The sequence below is a fragment of the Piliocolobus tephrosceles genome, chromosome 5, assembly GCF_002776525.5.
Source record: "Piliocolobus tephrosceles isolate RC106 chromosome 5, ASM277652v3, whole genome shotgun sequence".
Lineage (NCBI taxonomy): Eukaryota > Metazoa > Chordata > Mammalia > Primates > Cercopithecidae > Piliocolobus > Piliocolobus tephrosceles.
The window spans coordinates 64,334,929-64,353,126 of NC_045438.1; the positions used below are offsets into that span (position 1 = coordinate 64,334,929).

The following is an 18,198-nucleotide window of genomic DNA, read 5'->3' on the forward strand; positions in this document are numbered from 1 at the left end:
ATTAAAACCATACTTTTCTATGAGACCAGTGAAAAGAAATGGACACAAAAAAGTCTTGGTGGACTCTATTCTGGAGAGAAATGAGCTCTTCCTAGGATTAGCAGAGTTATAGGTTCCATACCTGGGGCGGGGGGCGGGTAAGCAGGCATAGGTGGATGGAGGACTGGAGTCTCGCCAAGGAGATGCCCTCTGAGCCATCTGGGAGGATGACTTTGTATGTACCTAGCCAGAAAAGGGAGGTGGGAAAGGGATTATGGGAGTCGGGAATTGTGTGTATAAAGATAGCGCTGTCTGGAGAACAATGAAAGTGTGACCTGGGTCTGCAATGGAAGAGTGGGCTTACCATAGATAGAGAATTCACGAGGAGAAATCATTTGGGCTTTACATAACAGCATGTGCTACTAGAAGGCACTGGAATCCGAAGGACCCTCAGATTCAGTCAGAAGACATAAACCACATCGGCAATTGGAATAGGGAAGTTTTAATATAAAAAACTCTAAGTGTAATGCAGAGAGCAGTAACTACTCTGAAAGTTGAAAGAAAAGTAAATGATGAAGGAACTCAGAAACCCAGAAGAGGGGAGCCCCTGCAAGGTTGAGAGTCAGACTTCTGTCCGTGGACAGGGCAAGTTGACTGGTACTGGGGAGCACTTGCTGCTAAGCCAAATAACTGCCCTCCTCTGTTTCACACTGCCAGGACCCTTGCTTATTGATTTCCTTGCCACCAAGTAGAAAAATATAACATTGGAAGAAGAAAAAGTCATTTTTGCCTCCTCCAGACTTGCAATGCGGCTCCAATGCCCTCTATTGACAGGACCTAACATTAAGCTAACTGGCAAAGCAGTAATGTCTGCAGAATTGGGCCCCAGTATCACAGAGAGGGGAAAGAAAGATGGATTTGTTGCTGAAAAGCAATAAATTCTTAAGTGGAACAAAACACATACACAAAAAAACACAAATTCATTTTTAAAAGATCCCAGACCTCCCTCTTTCTGAATTTTGCTGAGAAAGGACCAGTGAAAGAGAGGCTAATAGGCAGATAAAAATCACGTCTTTTCCTACATTCTTCTGGTTTTTGCATCCTGGGACTCTCGCAGAAGTTGAATTCAAAGGTAAACAAAAAATAGATGAGACAGGTTAGGTATTGGGCAAAGGACAGGTGAACTCAGTCTAAATAAAGCTGCGCTCGGCACTAGCCTGACTCAATTGTAGGCAAATTTGAATAGCCCCTAGATAGAGAAAAGGGCTTGTGACTCTGGGAAAGAAACAAAATCAAGCAAAAAAATTAGTATGTTACATTATCTACTGTTTAACACATTTTTTGGAGTTTAATTTTTGTTTAATTAGACATGTAAAGAAGAGGAAAATGTTACCCATGGTCAAGAAAAATATAGACAACAGGAGCATATCCACGCTGAGGGCAGTGATGTGTGTGCCTATAGTCTATTCCAGCTACTCGGGAGGCTGAGGAGGGAGGATGGCTTGAACCCAGGAGTTCAAGACCAGCTTAGGGAACAAATTGAGACTCCCCCCTTCTCAAAACAACAAAACAAAACAAAAACAAAAAACCACATTCCCACTGTGGATTCAATACTAGAAAAAAAAAAAAAAGGAACATATCCACAGTGGACCTAGATATTGCAATTATCAGATAATGGACTTTAAAACAACTATTTTAAATATGTTAAATAATTTAAAGAAAAGAGATGGATATTTTAGAAAAGAAATGGAAACTCTAAAGATAAAAACAAGTAGAAATTGAAATTCTAACACTGAAAAACACAATATAAGACATAAAAATCACTGGATGGGCTTAGCAACAGATAAGCCACTGAAGAACAAAGTATAAGTGAACTTGAGCCAAGAAAGAAAGCAATGATGTATAGGCAAAAAGCAGAGATGAAAATAAATTATAAAAAAATTAATTCAAAAGAAAGCAGGAAAAGAGAAAAAAGGACAAAAGTAAGCAAATAGAAAGATGGTAGACTTAAACTCAAGTCTATCATCTATCAATAATTACATAAAAGGCCGGGCGCGGTGGCTCAAGCCTGTAATCCCAGCACTTTGGGAGGCCGAGACAGGCGGATCACGAGGTCAGGAGATCAAGACCATCCTGGCTATCACGGTGAAACCCCGTCTCTACTAAAAATACAAAAAACTAGCCGGGCGAGGTGGCGGGCGCCTGTAGTCCCAGCTACTTGGGAGGCTGAGGCAGGAGAATGGCGTAAACCCGGGAGGCGGAGCTTGCAGTGAGCTGAGATCCGGCCACTGCACTCCAGCCTGGGCGACAGAGCAAGACTCTGTCTCAACAAAAAATAAAAAAAATAAAAAAAAAAAAAATAATAATAATAATTACATAAAATATAAATGGAGCAAACACATATTAAAAGGCAGAGATTATCAGACTGAATAACAAAAACAAGATCCAACTATGTTGGCTACAAGAGACAGACTTTTTATACAAAATTGCAGGTAGGTTACAAGTAAGAGATCAATAAAAGATACTGAACAAACATTTATCATAAGAAAGATGAAGTTACTATAGCAATATCATACAAAGTAGACTTAAAGACAAGCAGTTTTATCAGAAATAAAGAGGGACACTCATAATAATAAAAGAGCCCAACCATCAAGAAGACATGAAACTCTTAATGTATTTGTACTATAATAACAGAGCTTCAAAATACATGTAGCAAAAACATACAGAAATAAAGGGACAAATAGGCAATTTCACAATTACGGTTGCAGATTTTAACACTGCACTTTTAGCAACTGCTGGAACAACTGAAATATTTACCTGGGTATAGAGGATTTGAGAAGCACTATCGACTAACTTAACTGATAGGTATTTATAGAACACTATACAACTACAGAATACACATTCTTTTCAAATGCACACGGAACATTCACCAACATAGACAATAATCTGGGCCATAAAACAAGTCTCAATACATTTCAAGGGACTGAGCTCATACAGAGTGTTTTAGAAGTCAATAGCAGAAACATCAGGGAAACCCCAAATATGTAGAAATTAAAACATACTACCAAGTAACCCTTGGGTTAAGGAAGAAATCACCAGGAAAATTAGGAAATATTTTGAACTGATAAAAACAGAAAAGAAAGCTCAACATACTAAAATTTGTTGAATGTGACTAAAGTAGCGAGAAGAGGAGAATTTGTGTTTGAATATTCATATTAGACAAGGAAAAAGATCTAAAATCAACTATTTAGGCTTCCACCTTAAGAAGCTAGAGAAAGAGGAGTAAATTAACTCCAAAGTAGAAAAAAGGAAGCAATCAAATTAAGGGCAAAAATCAATAGACTAAAAATCAGACAATAGAGAAACATTGGCAAATCAAAACTTCTTTGAACAGATCAATAAATAAGATTGATAACCCCAGGCAAAACTGATCAAGAAAAAGAAAGAAAAATGCAGATTACCGGCAGAGGAATGAAAGAGGAGGAGGCATATCTACATCACTAAGAATATTAAAATAATAATTAGGAAGTATTATAAACAATTTATGTTAATAAACTCACAACAAATTGTTTGAAAAACCCAACTGACCAAATCTGACGTAAGATGAAATAGAAAACCAGAAAAACCTTCTATACTAAAAAAAAACGAATTTGTAATTAAAAACTTTTCCATAAAAAGACTTTTAGACTCAGATGACTTCTGTGTGAATTCTATCAAATACTTGAGGGAGAAATAATAGATGTTATATAGGCTCTTTGAGGAAACAGAGACAGAGGAAACACTTCTTACTTCTTTGTTGTTGCTTTGAGGCCACCATAATCCTGTCATCAAACTTGACAAGGATACTATAAGAAAAGAAAATTGTAAACCAACATCCTTTATGCACGTAGATGCAAAAATCCTTAAGAAATTATTAGCAAATAAAATTCATCAACTCATACAATGGATAGCATGTCATAATCTACTGGAATTTACTTCAGGAATGCAAGCTTGTTTAGCATTCTAAATCCATCAGTGTAATTCTCCATGATAACAGAATAAATGATAGAAATTATATGATCATCTCAATAGATGTAGACAATGCATTTACAAAATTTAATGTTCATTCACGATTTAGAAAAACCTCTTAGGATACTAAGAACAGAGGAAACTTTCTCAATTTGATAAAGAGCATCTATGAATACCTAAAGATAGCATCATACTTTAAAGATTTTTAAAATTTAACCTAAAATCAGGAACAAGCATGGATGTCCTTTCTCACCACTTATATTCAGCATATCCTGGATTTCCAACCACTGTAACAAGGCAAGAAAAGAAATTTAAAAAATTAAAAGGCAAAATGATTGCAAAGAAGTATGATTTATAATTCACAAATGATGTGATTGTGTATATAGTAAATCTAAAGGAATGTACAGAAAGCCTTACTATATATGGTCATTTAGAAGTAGTTTATTACTAGGATACAAAGTCATTGTACAAAAATCAATTGTATTTCTGTGTAAAAGCAACAATTAACTGGAAAATGAAATAAAAGTACTACTCACAATAACATCAAAAACCCAAATAGACCTAATGATTAATTTAACAAAATGTGCAAGACATCTACACCAAAAACTGCACATGTATTTCTAAGACAAACTCAAGAAATCTTAAGTAAATGGAGAGATATACCATTATGTATGGATTGTAAGACTCAATATTGTTAAATTTTCAATTCTTTCCAAATTGAATTCAATGCGTTCCTAATTAAAATGCCAGCAAGTTTTTCACACTTATATGGAAATTCAAATGTAAATTACAAAATAATCTTGAAAAAGGAAAATAAAGTTGGAGAATTTATACTACATAATTTCAAGACTTACTATAAAGTTATAGTAACCAAGAGAGTTTGGAATTGGCATAAGGATAAGCAAAAACATCAATAAAACAGAATCTAAAGTTCAGAAATAGATTAATGCGACTCATCTATCTTGACAAAGGTGCCAAAGGAATTCAATGAGGAGAGAAATGTCTTTCCAACAAATGATGTTGGGATGACTCTGTATCCATATGGGGAAAGAGTGAACCCTCCACCTTGTATCACATCACACACAATAATTAACACGAATCATAGGTTTTATACTGTGATAAGTACAACCACAAACAATTAGAAGAAAACACAAGAGAATATCTTCATGATCTTGGGGTGGGAAACATTTCTTAGAAGGGGCAGAGAAACCACTAATCATGAAACAAAAGGTTGCTATATTGAACTTCAAACATTTAAAACTTTTGCTTATTAAAAGACAGTATTTAGAAAGTGAATAGATAAGCCACAGACTGGGAGAGAGGTTTGCAGTACTTATATTTGTCATGGGACTTGTCTCTAGAATATATAAAGAACTCCTACAGCTCAATAAAGTAAGACGCAAACAGCCCCATAAAATTTGGGCAAAAACTTGAAGAGCCATTTCAAACAGAAGATGTGTAAATGGCCAATATACACATAAAAAGGGGCTCAGCATCTCTAATAATCCAGGAATTGCAAATTAAATTCCACCCACTAGAATTGCTAAAATGAAAGACTGACAGCTCCAATTTTGGTCAGGATATGGAGCAAATGGCCCTCTCTTACATTGCTGGGGGTGAAAATAGTATAACCATTGGAAAATTGGCAGTACTTTATAAAGTTAAACATAACCTACCCTATGAACCAACAATTCCACTTCCAGGTAATTATCCAGGAAAATAAAAACATATGTCCACAAAAGACTTGTAGAGAAATGTTTCTGGCAGATATTTTTCAAAATAGCTTAAAACTGGAAACAATAGAAAGTCCATCAACAGGTGAATGAATTAACAGATTGTGGCATATTCACATAAAACAGTCTACTATTGAGCAATAAAAAGAAATGAACTGCTGGTATACTTACAAATATAATTATGAGCGAATGAAGCCAGATGCAAAAGTGTATATATTATATGATTCTATTTATATAAAACTTAGAAATGGACAAAACTCATCTATAGTGATAGACTAGTATCTGTCTTTGGAAGAGTAGGACTGACAGGGAAGAGGCATAAAGAATCTTTCTGGCTGGGCGCGGTGGCTCAAGCCTCTAATTCCAGCACTTTGGGAGGCCAAGGTGGGTGGATCATGAGGTGAGCAGTTTGAGACCAGCATGGCCAACGTGGTCAAACACCATCTCTACTAAAGATACAAAAAATTAGCCCGGCGTGGTGGTGAGCGCCTGTAACCTCAGCTACTCGAGAGGCTGAGGCAGGAGAATCACTTGAACCCATGAGGAGGAGGTTGCATTGAGCCGAGATCACGCCATTGCACTCCAGCCTGGGTGACAGGGCAAGACTCTGTCTCAATTAAAAAAAAAAAAAGAATCTTTCTAAGGCAATGTAAATGTTCCATGTTTTGATTAGGGAATGAGTTACATTGGTGTAAGTCATTTGACATTTGTCAAAACTCAAAACTCAAACCGTACTTTTAAGACCTGTGAAATTGACTGTAGGTAAATTATACTGCAATTAAGAAAAATATTTTAAATTGGAAAAAAATCTAAATTTACAGGGAAAACTTTAGTTGCACAAATTAGCAGGAAGGTAAAAAAAAAAAATGACAATATTACAAGAAGGGCTATCAGATTTTCTTCATCTTCCCTGAGGATATAGCAAGAAAAATACTTTTAAATGATACCAAAAGACTGTTTTAAATTTATGAGTTAATTAGCACAATACTATACCTAATAAGATAAAAGGCAGCATTTTCCCCAGTTGAAAGGTTGATGTATACTATTTACAGTATGCATCAATATTCATGTCCACCTAGAACCTCAGAAAGTGAACTTATTTGGAAATGGAACCTTTGCTGACATAATTGGTTAAAGTGAGATCATAAATTATGGTGGGCTGTAAATCGAATGACTAGTGTCTTGATAAGAAGGCCGTGTGGCGATACAGAGACACAGAGAGAGGGAATAAGGTCATGAGGCCATGGAGGAAGGGACTGGAGTGATGTAGCTGCTGGCCAAATACCAGAGGCTAGGAAAGGGACAGGAAACAGATTCTCAGAGCCTCCCTCAGTGCCCCAAGAAGGAATCAATCCTGCTGGCACCTTGATTTTAGACTTCTGGCCTGTGAGAAAATAAATTTCTGTTGTTCCAAGCCACCAAGTTTGTGGTCATTATGATAGCGTTAGGAAACTAACACATATACTACTCAGCTAGGTTATCGAAGTGAGTATTCAACCATCTGCCTGGCATACTCAGGTAGATTTAAATCAATACACTGAACAAAATGTGCTCTAAAAATTATATATGCAGAGAGATACACACACATATACATACATATACACATAATATGTTGTTTCTTGTATGCAGTTTGGATAACATACAAGTGAAATAACTGTACATCCTCATTGGCTACATCTTATTGGTGTTTTCCACCAGACTAATACTTTCTGAAGACGTTTCCTTGTTAGTACATAGAGAAGCCCGAATGTGCCCCTCCAGGCTGCTTTGGGACTAGGGAATGACTGTTTCTAAAGGAGGAAATTATGTTCCAGGATATGAATTTAACATGATTTATTTTGCCAGCCCAGTTCGATTAGATGAAAGTTTATTAAATGCCTCATCCTGAGCATTTCCATTTTAATCTGTTTAATTCAATCCAATCCAGTGCAAACCAATTCAATAAGCATCTATTGAGCACCTTCTTTGTAACCGTCACTCTGCTGTGATCACATCTTTTGGTTTCATCTTAATTGACTACCTCTGCCCCTTGGGTCCATAGCAAAGATACTTTTTGAAAACTTGTTATGAAATATCACAAGAGACTGATAAGAAGACCATAATAAGAGAGATTGATGGTTGGGATGAAGAAGATATTTTTATTTTTCTATACTGACCTTCTTCTTCTTCTTGTTGTTGTTTGTTTGCTTGGTTTTTTTTTTGTTGTTGTTGTTTTTGTTTTTTTTTTTTTTTTTTTTTTTTGGGTTTTGTTTTGTTTTGAGACAGGGTCTCACAGTGGTGTGATCTTGGCTCACTGAAACCTCCCAGGCTCAAGCAATCCTCTCACCTCAGCCTCCCGAGTAGCTGGTACCACAGGTGCATGCCACTATGCTTGGCTATTTTGTATTTTGGTAGAGATGGGGTTTCATCATGTTGCCCAGGCTGGTCTTAAATTCCACGGCTCAAGCGATCCACTCACCTCAGCCTCTCAAAGTGCTGGGATTACAGGCGTGGGCCACCGCCCCCGGCCGCCTTGTTATCTCAATAGGCTCTAATTCCCTTACCAAATTGGGCTTCTTAGAGTTTGGGATCTGCCTCAGGAAGAAAAGAGCAACTCTCACCCTATAAAGGAGTGACAGAACAAATGAAAGCAGAAAGAACAGGATTCCATTGGAATTCACACTGAGAAATACACACTTCTAGAAGAGTGAGGATGAACCCACATGTCCTGTTCTGCAGGTGTTCAGCTTGTTTTAAGCATTTGTTTGTCCTGTACGCTTCCCAGTTATTGGTTCTGTGTTTCATGTGCATGCAGGGGCTTCCTGTTTGTAGACTACATACCCACTGGCTGTGATGCCTGGTATCTCATTTAGCTCTTGTTGCTGCTGAAGTAAGAAAGAACATTAATTACTGCTTTCCCATTTTAAAGTTAGACCAGGTCTTAGACAGCAAGAACTCTGAGTAATCATCCTCTGAATTAATAATTTCATAGTTGGATACTCTTACCCTTCATACAGGGGGAGAGAGGGCTACACAGCAGATGGGGATCTTTGGGGGTCATTTTTGGGGGCTGCTGACCACATTGTGCCTCCACCTTGTGCTGCCACATGGAATCAGCCGTCTCTGTCCAAGCTAACTCCCGTCAGTTATTTACTGTTCCCCAGATGAAAGTTCTATATACCTTTCTCTTTCCTCCTTTTGGATTCGATATTTGCTTTAGTTCTTGAAAGTGGAAAACTCCAGATATCGTAGATAATCGGTTATTGTTTCCCTTGATCTGGATCCTATACAAACTATATTCCCAGTAGCTTTTTGATAAAATGACCCACACCAAAATCTAAGTGAGGTTTGTCATTAGCAATATTCCCAAATCTTTTTCACATAGCAAGCCTTTCCTGTCAAGTCTCTTTGGTACATTTGGGGATGACATTTTATCCTTTTTATCTCTTTTTTTTTTTTTTTTTTGAGACAGAGTCTCGCTCTGTCACCAGGCTGGAGTGCAGTGGCGCAATCTCGGCTCACCGCAACCTCTGCCTCCTGGGTTCTAGTGATTCTCCTGCCTCAGCCTCCTGAGTACAGGCACTGCAGGCACACGCCACGCCACAACACCCAGCTAATTTTTTTGTATTTTTAGTGGAGATGGTGTTTCACCATGTTGGCCAGGCTGGTCTCAAACTGCTGACCTCGTGATCTGCCTGCCTTGGCCTCCTAAAGTGCTGGGATTACAGGCATAAGCCACTGCGCCCAGCCCCTTTTTATCTTTTAAAGTTTTCATCTGATTGATTTGGTCTACCTAACTAAAATTTTTTGAATTGCAATCCTGAAATCTGTAGCATTAGCCATCCCTCTCAAACTTATGTTGTTTGCTTATCTGATGATAAACCTGCCTTCCAAATCTTCATTCATGTTATTGGATAGAATAGAACTAAAACTAGAGACCTGTGACTTGGCACGGGAGATCATCTGCAAATTGGTGCTGTCATCAATCACGCAACCAGGATCCTGGGTCATGTCTCATTAGTTACGATATTAAGGATAATAATAGTATTATCCTTCTGCTCACATGTTCCTATATCTGATCCATGAAATAATCTCGGGAAATGTTATCAAATACTTTGCAATCAAGATGGCCCATGGTTATAGCAGTCCTCTGATTTCCCACCTATTTGTCCCCCTCCACTTCCCCCAAAGTAAATCTAGTTAGGTGAAGCCTGAAACTTTATTTGTTTTTGTTTGCTTGTTTTTGAGACGGGGTCTTACTCTGTCACCCAGGCTGGAATGCAGTGGTTAGATCAACGGCTTACTGCATCCTCTACCTCCTTGGGCTTAAGAGATCCTCCTGCCTCAGTCTCCCGAGTAGCTGGGACTGGGACTACAGGCACATGCCACCATGCTCAGCTAATTTTTGTATTTTAAGTACAGATGGGGATTTGCCATGTTGCCCAGGCTAGTCCCGAACTCCAGGGCTCAAGTGATCTTTCTGCCTTGGCCTCACAAAGTGCTGGGATTACAGGCATGAGCCACTGTGCCCAGCCTGAAGCCTTAAACTTTAAAGTACAGTAAATTTGCTCTTAGGGAGCCAATGTTCCAATATCAGTAATTACCACATTCTTTAATAAGTGTTACTAGCTTGTTTAATAATCAGTTCTCTGATTATTCACTTCCCAAATCCAACCTCTTTTGGAAATTGGGATAAAATGTGCCCCTTTCTGCTCCTCTAATACTTCTCTTCTTTCCTGGGTTTCTCAAACATTTTCCAGGGGCCACTCTGAGACTCTATCTGTAAACTGCTGCACTCGAGGTTGAGCTTTGTCTGCACTGAGAGAGATTTGGGCTCATTAAAGTGATGAGCTGCAGACCCATTTCTTAGTATGTGTTTGCCACCTCCAGTTTGAGACCCTTCCCCTTTCTGTGCTAAACTGAAACTAAACAGTCCGGAGGCATTTCGGGAATCTCCTTGTCACTTGCTAACTCTCCAGTATATTTTAAGCAGTAGGCTAATTCCATCCCTGTTCCTCTTGCTCTGGAAATTAAGAGTTAACCTAATGACACATCCCTATTGCCTTTATTTTTAGTGACCCTGGACTTGTTCAGTGCTTTTTTTTTTTTTTTTTAGATGGAGTCTTGCTCTGTTGCCCAGGCTGTAGTGCAGTGGCACAATCTCCACTCACTGCAACCTCTGCCTCCTGGGTTCAAGCGATTCTCCTGCCTCAGCCTCCTGAGTAGCTGGGACTACAGGCATGCACCACCATGCCTGGCTAATTTTTGTATTTTTAGTAGAGATGGGGTTTCACCATGTTGGCCAGGCTGGTCTCGAACTCCTGACCTCGGGTTGTCCACCCGCCTCAGCCTCCCAAAGTGCTGGGATTATAGGCATGAGCCACCATGCCTGGCCTGTTTGGTGCTTTGACCTTTGTGGGACTTTCCTTCTTGGTTCCTGCAGTAGGTGTGGATGGTTGTCCCGGTCTGGCCACTCCTGATGCTGTGTGTGCCTTTCTGTTTGCAAACTTGTTTGACATCCCTTTGTATCTTCAGGGCCTGGGACAAATGTCTTGCATTTAGTAAGCATCCAATAAATATTCACACAGATATGGATTTTCAAAAGGTAAACTGTGAAAGCTAATTAAGAATTGACTTAGAGCTGTTGCGTGGCCCCAGGAGACCTTTGAGAGGGGGAGAAGACCTAGAAAATAATCCGGTAAGCCCCTGTTTGCTGGCTAACCCCTGAGAGAGAGAGAGCCGGACAAAAGTGTTGTCACTTTTCCTTTTCTGACCTTTCTTTTTGCAACTAAGAAGTGGAAGTCCTCAATTGTATCATTGTATTGCTCTCTCTCCCTTTCTTTCTGTGAGTCAATCAAACCATATTGACTGGGGATTCACCATATGCAAAGCCCCAAGAGGTCACATAGATTTTCACCATGCAAGATACCATCTGTGGTAATACTACGGTTGACTTGTCTCAGGGTGATTGCAAGGCTTCCTGAGTTTTTGGTCTTAAGAAGTCAGCTGGTAAAATGCAACATCTCCCACCCACCTCCAGCTAGAAGCAGAAGCGCTGGGAGATGAAACTTCTTGGATCTTTCAGTAGCTAACCTATCGTTGACCAGGTGCCAGTGCTGAGAGACTGGACTAGACTGGACTTGTGCGACTTTTGGCAAGATCTGGAGCCTTTCTGAGTTGTCATCTGTATAGATTTGACAGATTCTCCATCTATACAGTGGGAGTACGTAATAATATTTGCCTTAAAGGTTTGTAGTGAGAATTTAATAAAATAATATATGCATGTATGTACGTTTCATTTATTTATTCACCCACTATTTGTTGCTTTGCCGGTCCTGTGAGCTGGGCCCTCTGTGCAGAGGTGTGTGTCAGGATCAGTGCCCACAGCCCAGGGGACATGAGTGTGAGGGGAGAGGCCACCAAGGCTGTGGAATCATCCCTTCCGCAGGTGTGATGCTCTGAGGGAAAGAGGGGTTGTTCAGGGACAACTCAAAGATGAATCTGGTGGTTTTGCTGTGGGCCAGGTCTGGTCTCCAGAGATTCTGTCTTTGTGATTATTGGCCACTGTCCTTGTCTGGACTAAGTGTGTGTAGTGGCTGTTTCTTCCTGCGTGACCTGCCCATGTATCCTAGGCTCAGAGCAATTCTGGGAGACTGCGATGGAGAAGCTGTGTGTCAATGACGCAGGACATAGGGAATTCAGCTGTGCACTGTCTGCACAGCGCAACATGCCAGAGGGACCCGCCTGTAAGGGGACCCGTGTTTATACGGGGGAGTGGGGAGGCAGGATGGGCTGGGACTCAGAGGAGATGTGACGACCAGAGGTACTCCGCTTCCCTCCCATCTACCCACGAACATCCAAGAAAGGGATCGTTCTGGGTTCAACTTCACGTCCCTGTGCTCTGCAATGTCTGGCCACTGTAGGTCCCCAGAAAATACTGTCAAATGATTGAAGGGATGATTGAGGAGAGAAAGAGAATAGTCCGCTTCTGGCCAGTGCTTCCCTTTGAAGGTTAAGAATTTGCTTTTGACCTTGGTCTTGCAATACTTGTGAAGCCTGCGGAACCAACAGGCTGTGTAAGCGTGGCCACTAGGGGACACGGGCCCGAGAAGTAGTGACCTGCCCACAGTGTCCCTGCTGGAGCAGTGCTGGGACTGTGCCTATCAGGACAGCCGAGAAGCCTTTATGATCCTTGCTGACCAGAAGCAAATTAGGCTGCATTTGTCTTCTTTCCTGTAAGTTAGGGAAACACACACTGGGAGAGCTTTCCTATGCTCCTTGCTCCCACTCTTTCACCCATTCTATTCTCAGACCTGGAGACGTTTTACATTCCTAGTATTTGAAGTACCTGGGCTTTTTCTTTGTGAAATAAGAGGGGAGAATAAACCAGTGTGTAGTGACTGTACATACCGACAATGATGGTGACGGTGTCAGGCACCCAACAGCCTAGCTTTCCTCCCTGGCTCACAGCTTTCTGGAGAGCTCTAAAATCCTTCCTAATACCAGGGTGTCAGTAGCAACTTCACCCCCATGAGGTGGGCATCATCAAGACGGGAGACAGGACTAACGTGATGCTCTGTAGGAAAAGATGAGGAATGTGACATTGTCTGGATGCGTTTATTTCTTTTGCTTGGCAAATAAAAAGAAATGCTCTGGTTTATGTTGTCTTTACGGATACTGCAAACAAGATGGTTGGAAAATAGAGTTTCTGTTGGCTCTCTGTTCTCTGCAAAGAGAACAAAAGAAAATAATTACCCAGGAAGAATAGTAATTTATATCACACAGGGTTTACCGATTATGATGGGATCTCATGGTCATTTTCTCATGAGATCCTTATGGCAGCCTGGTGACATGGCCCTGGCAAGTACTGAAGTCTCCGTTTGACAGGGTTGGACACTGATATCCAAGAGTCACTCTGCTGTTCTGCTTACTGTCCACTGCAATGCAAAGCCAGCTTTCCTGGTCCTTGTAGAAACATGGTCCTTGTCTATCGGGGAAGCACAGCTTTCAGCTACTAAATGTGGAGAAACAACATCCATTTCACGATAACTGTGCACTTGCTCTTGCCTTTTACCTATAGATGCATCTTTCCTTGACCTGCACAAGAGGTGAAGCCATTGGTTCTGGTGTTGTTTTCATGTTTATTTTCTGCTGATTGTTACCCTGGGTCCGAGGTGGTGTCTGTCTTAGACAGTTCTTGGAAGGCAAACATTGAGTTGCTATATGTCATTGTATAGCAGTAACAAAGTGCTTTGGATACCTCAATGTTTTCCAAAGAGTATCATAACGAAGGTCTCATAGTTACACATTTCTGTACTTCAGGATGAGCGTCTATGTGCCTGAAAATCTGTGTGAAAATGTCTGTATTGGAATTCCTTGAGGAATTCACAAACCCCCGCCCAGCCTCGGCAAGACTGGTGAATGGATTCCTGCTTGGAGAGGTGCCGACTTGGAGAGTTGAGATTTGTGTTATTTGAATCTTGTTGCTTTATTGTTGAAGTTGTAAGAATTTTTATTAGCAAAGTATTTGAAAGGAATCTAGCTATACAGTTGGTTTATATTACAAAAAATCATCTTGAAAAGAGAATTTGCTTTACAGATAAAGACTGAACTAGAAACAACCCAAACACCAAACCACCGGCGCTTTCTCAAAACTACATGTAAAGTATAAATAGAGAACAAAACAGGAAATAGTGGTTTGCAAAAATACATATATGTGTGCGTGTAGCTGCATTCTAAGGTGACTTTTCTTACACTGTGGGATGTGAGTGCCGAGGCTGAGTGACAGTCACAGCTGCTGTCTCCTTAGCGGAGACAAACGTCTCACAGCAATTGCTGTCTTACTGCTGCCCACAACCACTCTTCAGCAATCTTCCAAAAAAACTTGGATCAGCTCTGTAGGCACTAAATAATTGTGTTGTTCTATTCATCCAATTATTTCATGCCCAGAGACTTGACTGGGCTACTTTATACCATCCAAGCTTTCATATTGTATCAGTCTCATTTCTTTATATCCTATTGAGACATGGAGAAGTGGCCCAAAGGGTCAGATTTCTCTCCTGTCCCCTAGCCAGCTCTGTTGCCAGCTCTCTGAATTCTGTCCAGGGCTGACACAGGGAGACAGCTGTAGGGAGTTATGCAGAGAGCTCTGGGGTGAAATCTACCCTCTGCCCACTAATGGGTGATCTCATGTAACCTCTCTGGGCCTTAGCTCCTCATCTGGAAATCCAAGGACAGTAATGCTTATCTCAAAACCATTGTGAAAATTAAAAGAGATGAAGTAGTTGAAGACCCGTCTTGGCAGCATGGGATGCTCTGCTTCTTATTGGAGTGGCCTTATTGTTGGAAAGTGGTTGCTGAGTCCTCTTCAGGTAAATTTCTGAGCCTGGTGGCCACTACTAAAAACAAAAGGCAAGTACCCTGGACTGGACTCCGCTGCCTCAGTGCTAAGAAGTAGGAGGAGTCCTGGAAGAGGGCTGGGACACTGATCATCCATTCATCTGTTCATGCATCATTTATTCAATAAATATTTGTCAATCCTTAAGATGTGCCAGACACTGAACGAGGAGGGGATACATGGAAGAAGACACAGAGCCTTCTCCGAGGAGCTCAAGCGTATTAGGACAGAGAGGCAAGGATGCCAAAGAATGGAATAACATGTTGTAAGTGCTGTGATAGAAATGGGTCAATTACAGCCACAAGGAAGGATGTAGAATAGAAAGATTCTGTCCAGGTAGCAATTTCCAGGCAGGACTGTGGGGGAGGAGCCTCTGGAAAGCCACTTCCTTGAGAAACACAAATTTTTGTAGGTGGCTCCTTTTCATCTAGCCAGGGGAAAACGACTCACATTTCAGGCAGAAACTGACACTGGTGGGAGAGAGGATAAGCTCCCTCTTCCTGAGCAAGGAACAAGCGATGCCACTTCTTTGACTCCAGACTTAGACAAAACCATGAGTCTGAGACATGCTGCGATCCAACTCACTTGAGTTCTCATTGTAGCTTTGATTCAGATTAGAAGCAGGTCAGTTTCATTATTCCAGAAGACTTTCCTGGACTTGGAAATAATAATGAAAGCCTTCTGGAATGAGCTAGGAGTAGGGGAAGTGGGACTGCAGGACTGCACACAGGGGAGTCTTCAGCTTAGGTGTCCTAGGGGTCCTCTAGGGTCGGTAGCAAAAGGGGAGCACCCAATCCCCCTTGGAGTACCAGACTGCAAGGAGCTAGTGAAGACGAGGTGCGGAGGAGCTGTCAGGCAGGGTGTGCCCCAGGCTCTGCCTTTCCCTTGGCCGTTTTGTGGCCCCGGAAAACCTCAGCATCGTAGGACCTCTTTTTTTCTGAGCATCCTGGGCTCTTAAGTCATTATCCATGAGATAGCAGTTGCTTCAGAACTGTCCTCCTGCCATATCATGTACAAATGTCTCCTCTCCCTTACTAGCTGTTTAGCTTCTCCAAGTCAGGAGGGGAGTGCAGAGGACAGGTTCCACCACAGCACCCCAGTGACCTTGCACATCTCCACATGGGCCATGTAGGCAAGGCTGGACCACAGCTGATCTCAGTCCTGCAAGAGAGACCTGTGACCCTCTCGGAGCATGAGAATGTGAGAGGGTTGGGAGGTGCTACTACAAGGCCATTGGCCACTCAACTCCCTATCCACCTGGGAGGTTGTCACTAGACGTTTCTCACTGCCTTCTGGGTGTGAGGAGATGTGAGGCTTTCTGCCTCACCCCATCTAAGGGCACAGCTGCAGGCTAGAAACCACTTCGCTGCAGCCTGAGATCAGCTCCTCAGCAGTGGGGCGCAACAGCACTCAGATCACAGTCATCTTGTTCCTTTGGGTTTTGTGTTGTCCTCTAGGACAAGGGACACAGGGAGTTGGTCCTCTTCTTGCTTTTGCTGTCTAAGGGAGAAACTGAGCCCTTAAAGGGTTTGTTTAAAGTCCTACTCATAGAAAAAGAATGCACTCCTTGACCCAAATACAACTCTGGACCAGGAAGATGCAAAAAAGAAACTTAGAAAATAAAATAAAGAAAATAAATAAATAAAGTGTTTGTTGTAAATAAATAAATAAAGGGTTTTAGAGCTCTCAACTCCCTGTCAAGCAAAGCTGACAGACCAGGCGTGTCTGTTAGCTTTGTTTAACAGGGAGTTGAGCGATCTGAACCTGTACAGTACAGGGCCGAGGCCCAGAATAGTGAAGTGACTTGTCTCTGTCTCAGCTAGCTAGGAGTAGAGCCAGCACTAAAGTCCGGCCCCCTAAGTCCAGGGTCTTGTCCACTCGTACCTAGTCCTATGCCTCATGTGCCATAAACACCTACTGAAATGGTTGCTGGTCTGCTCAGCCAAACCACTGGGGTGATTAGGATCCCAGTCAGGGTAAATGCACACACCATGGGCCATGATGAGTGCAGCCCCAACATGGGGGCTTGTGATTTGGAACCTTTTCAGGGTCCAGGGTACCTGACTCATTTCACCTCCCACGTACTAGGACAGCTGGCCCTGGCTGATCAAAAGCTGATATCAGAGCCACTCATTCATTTAGATTGACTTTATTGGATCATTTTAATGTTTTAAAAATACACAACATTCAAAAGTTAAAAAAGAGTATATAGAGAAAAAAACCCTTCCTCTCTCTCCAGTCCTTAGGACCCCAGTTCCTCTCCCCACCGCAGCAAGAGACAATTGCTACTATTGTAAAAATGCTTCTGGTGGTATCTTATGCATCCATAAGCATACATGCATGTATAGATGTGAAATGCTTATGTGCATCTTCTTTACCCAGTGGATGATAACGTGCTATACATGCCAGGGTGTAAATTTCAACATTTATCTTAAAGGTCATTCTCTCTCATTTCTTTTATCCATGATTCTGCTGATCACATCAATGGCAGAGAACATTGCATCTTCCCTGTCCGCTGAATCCCTTCTCTTGACTTATGGGTTTTGCCTGCAGGTGTATCTCCAGGTGTGGCCACAGAGAGACAGACCCCATCCTTTAAAATAATAGGAAAGACTTTAAAATAATAGGAAAGACAGGAAATTCCCTTTCTTACAAGTTTTCCCATTCTGCCCGGTCACAAACTGGCCTGTCTCAAGGGTAGGCAGATGCTGTCCTTTTCACATCGGTCTGTTGGGGTCTAACTAGGAAATCTCTTTAGTATTTAAGGCATTGAGTATCTAATGCAGGAAACGGTTGCACAGTGATAAGCCAAAACAAGAGACTGGGCACTCAGCCACCGTCCCTGCAGCTGCAACCACCCCGAAGCTTGAGGAGCAGGGGCAGGAGGTGGCAGGACAGAAACGAGGACCAGGTCACCCAGCAGATCTTGGCACCATCTGGGCCTGTTTAGAGGGAGCTGGAGCCATAGAGGAGGAGCAGTTTCTAGCAGGGACCTAGCCAAGCAAAGATGGGGATTTCACCAAAGATGGGCTTCACCCATCCCAACTTCTGTCTCCAAACTCAGACCAGCACCTCCCATCAGGCAAACTTATCCAGCACCTC

General features: G+C 41.6%; 1 protein-coding gene across 8 annotated transcripts in view; it reads left to right on the forward strand.

The window, feature by feature from the left end:
• SCML4 (Scm polycomb group protein like 4) overlaps positions 1–18,198 on the forward strand; it is a 121,657-nt gene that overhangs the window by 21,616 nt on the left and 81,843 nt on the right. For 2 of the 8 annotated variants that reach the window (XM_023205950.2, XM_023205955.2), the window contains exon 2: positions 15,245–15,361. The exons of the other annotated variants lie outside the window; for them this stretch is intronic. In XM_023205950.2, the coding sequence (XP_023061718.1) occupies positions 15,337–15,361 (25 nt within the window). In that variant the 5' untranslated portion in view covers positions 15,245–15,336. The remainder of the gene's footprint in view (positions 1–15,244; positions 15,362–18,198) is intronic. 8 annotated transcript variants of the gene reach the window in all.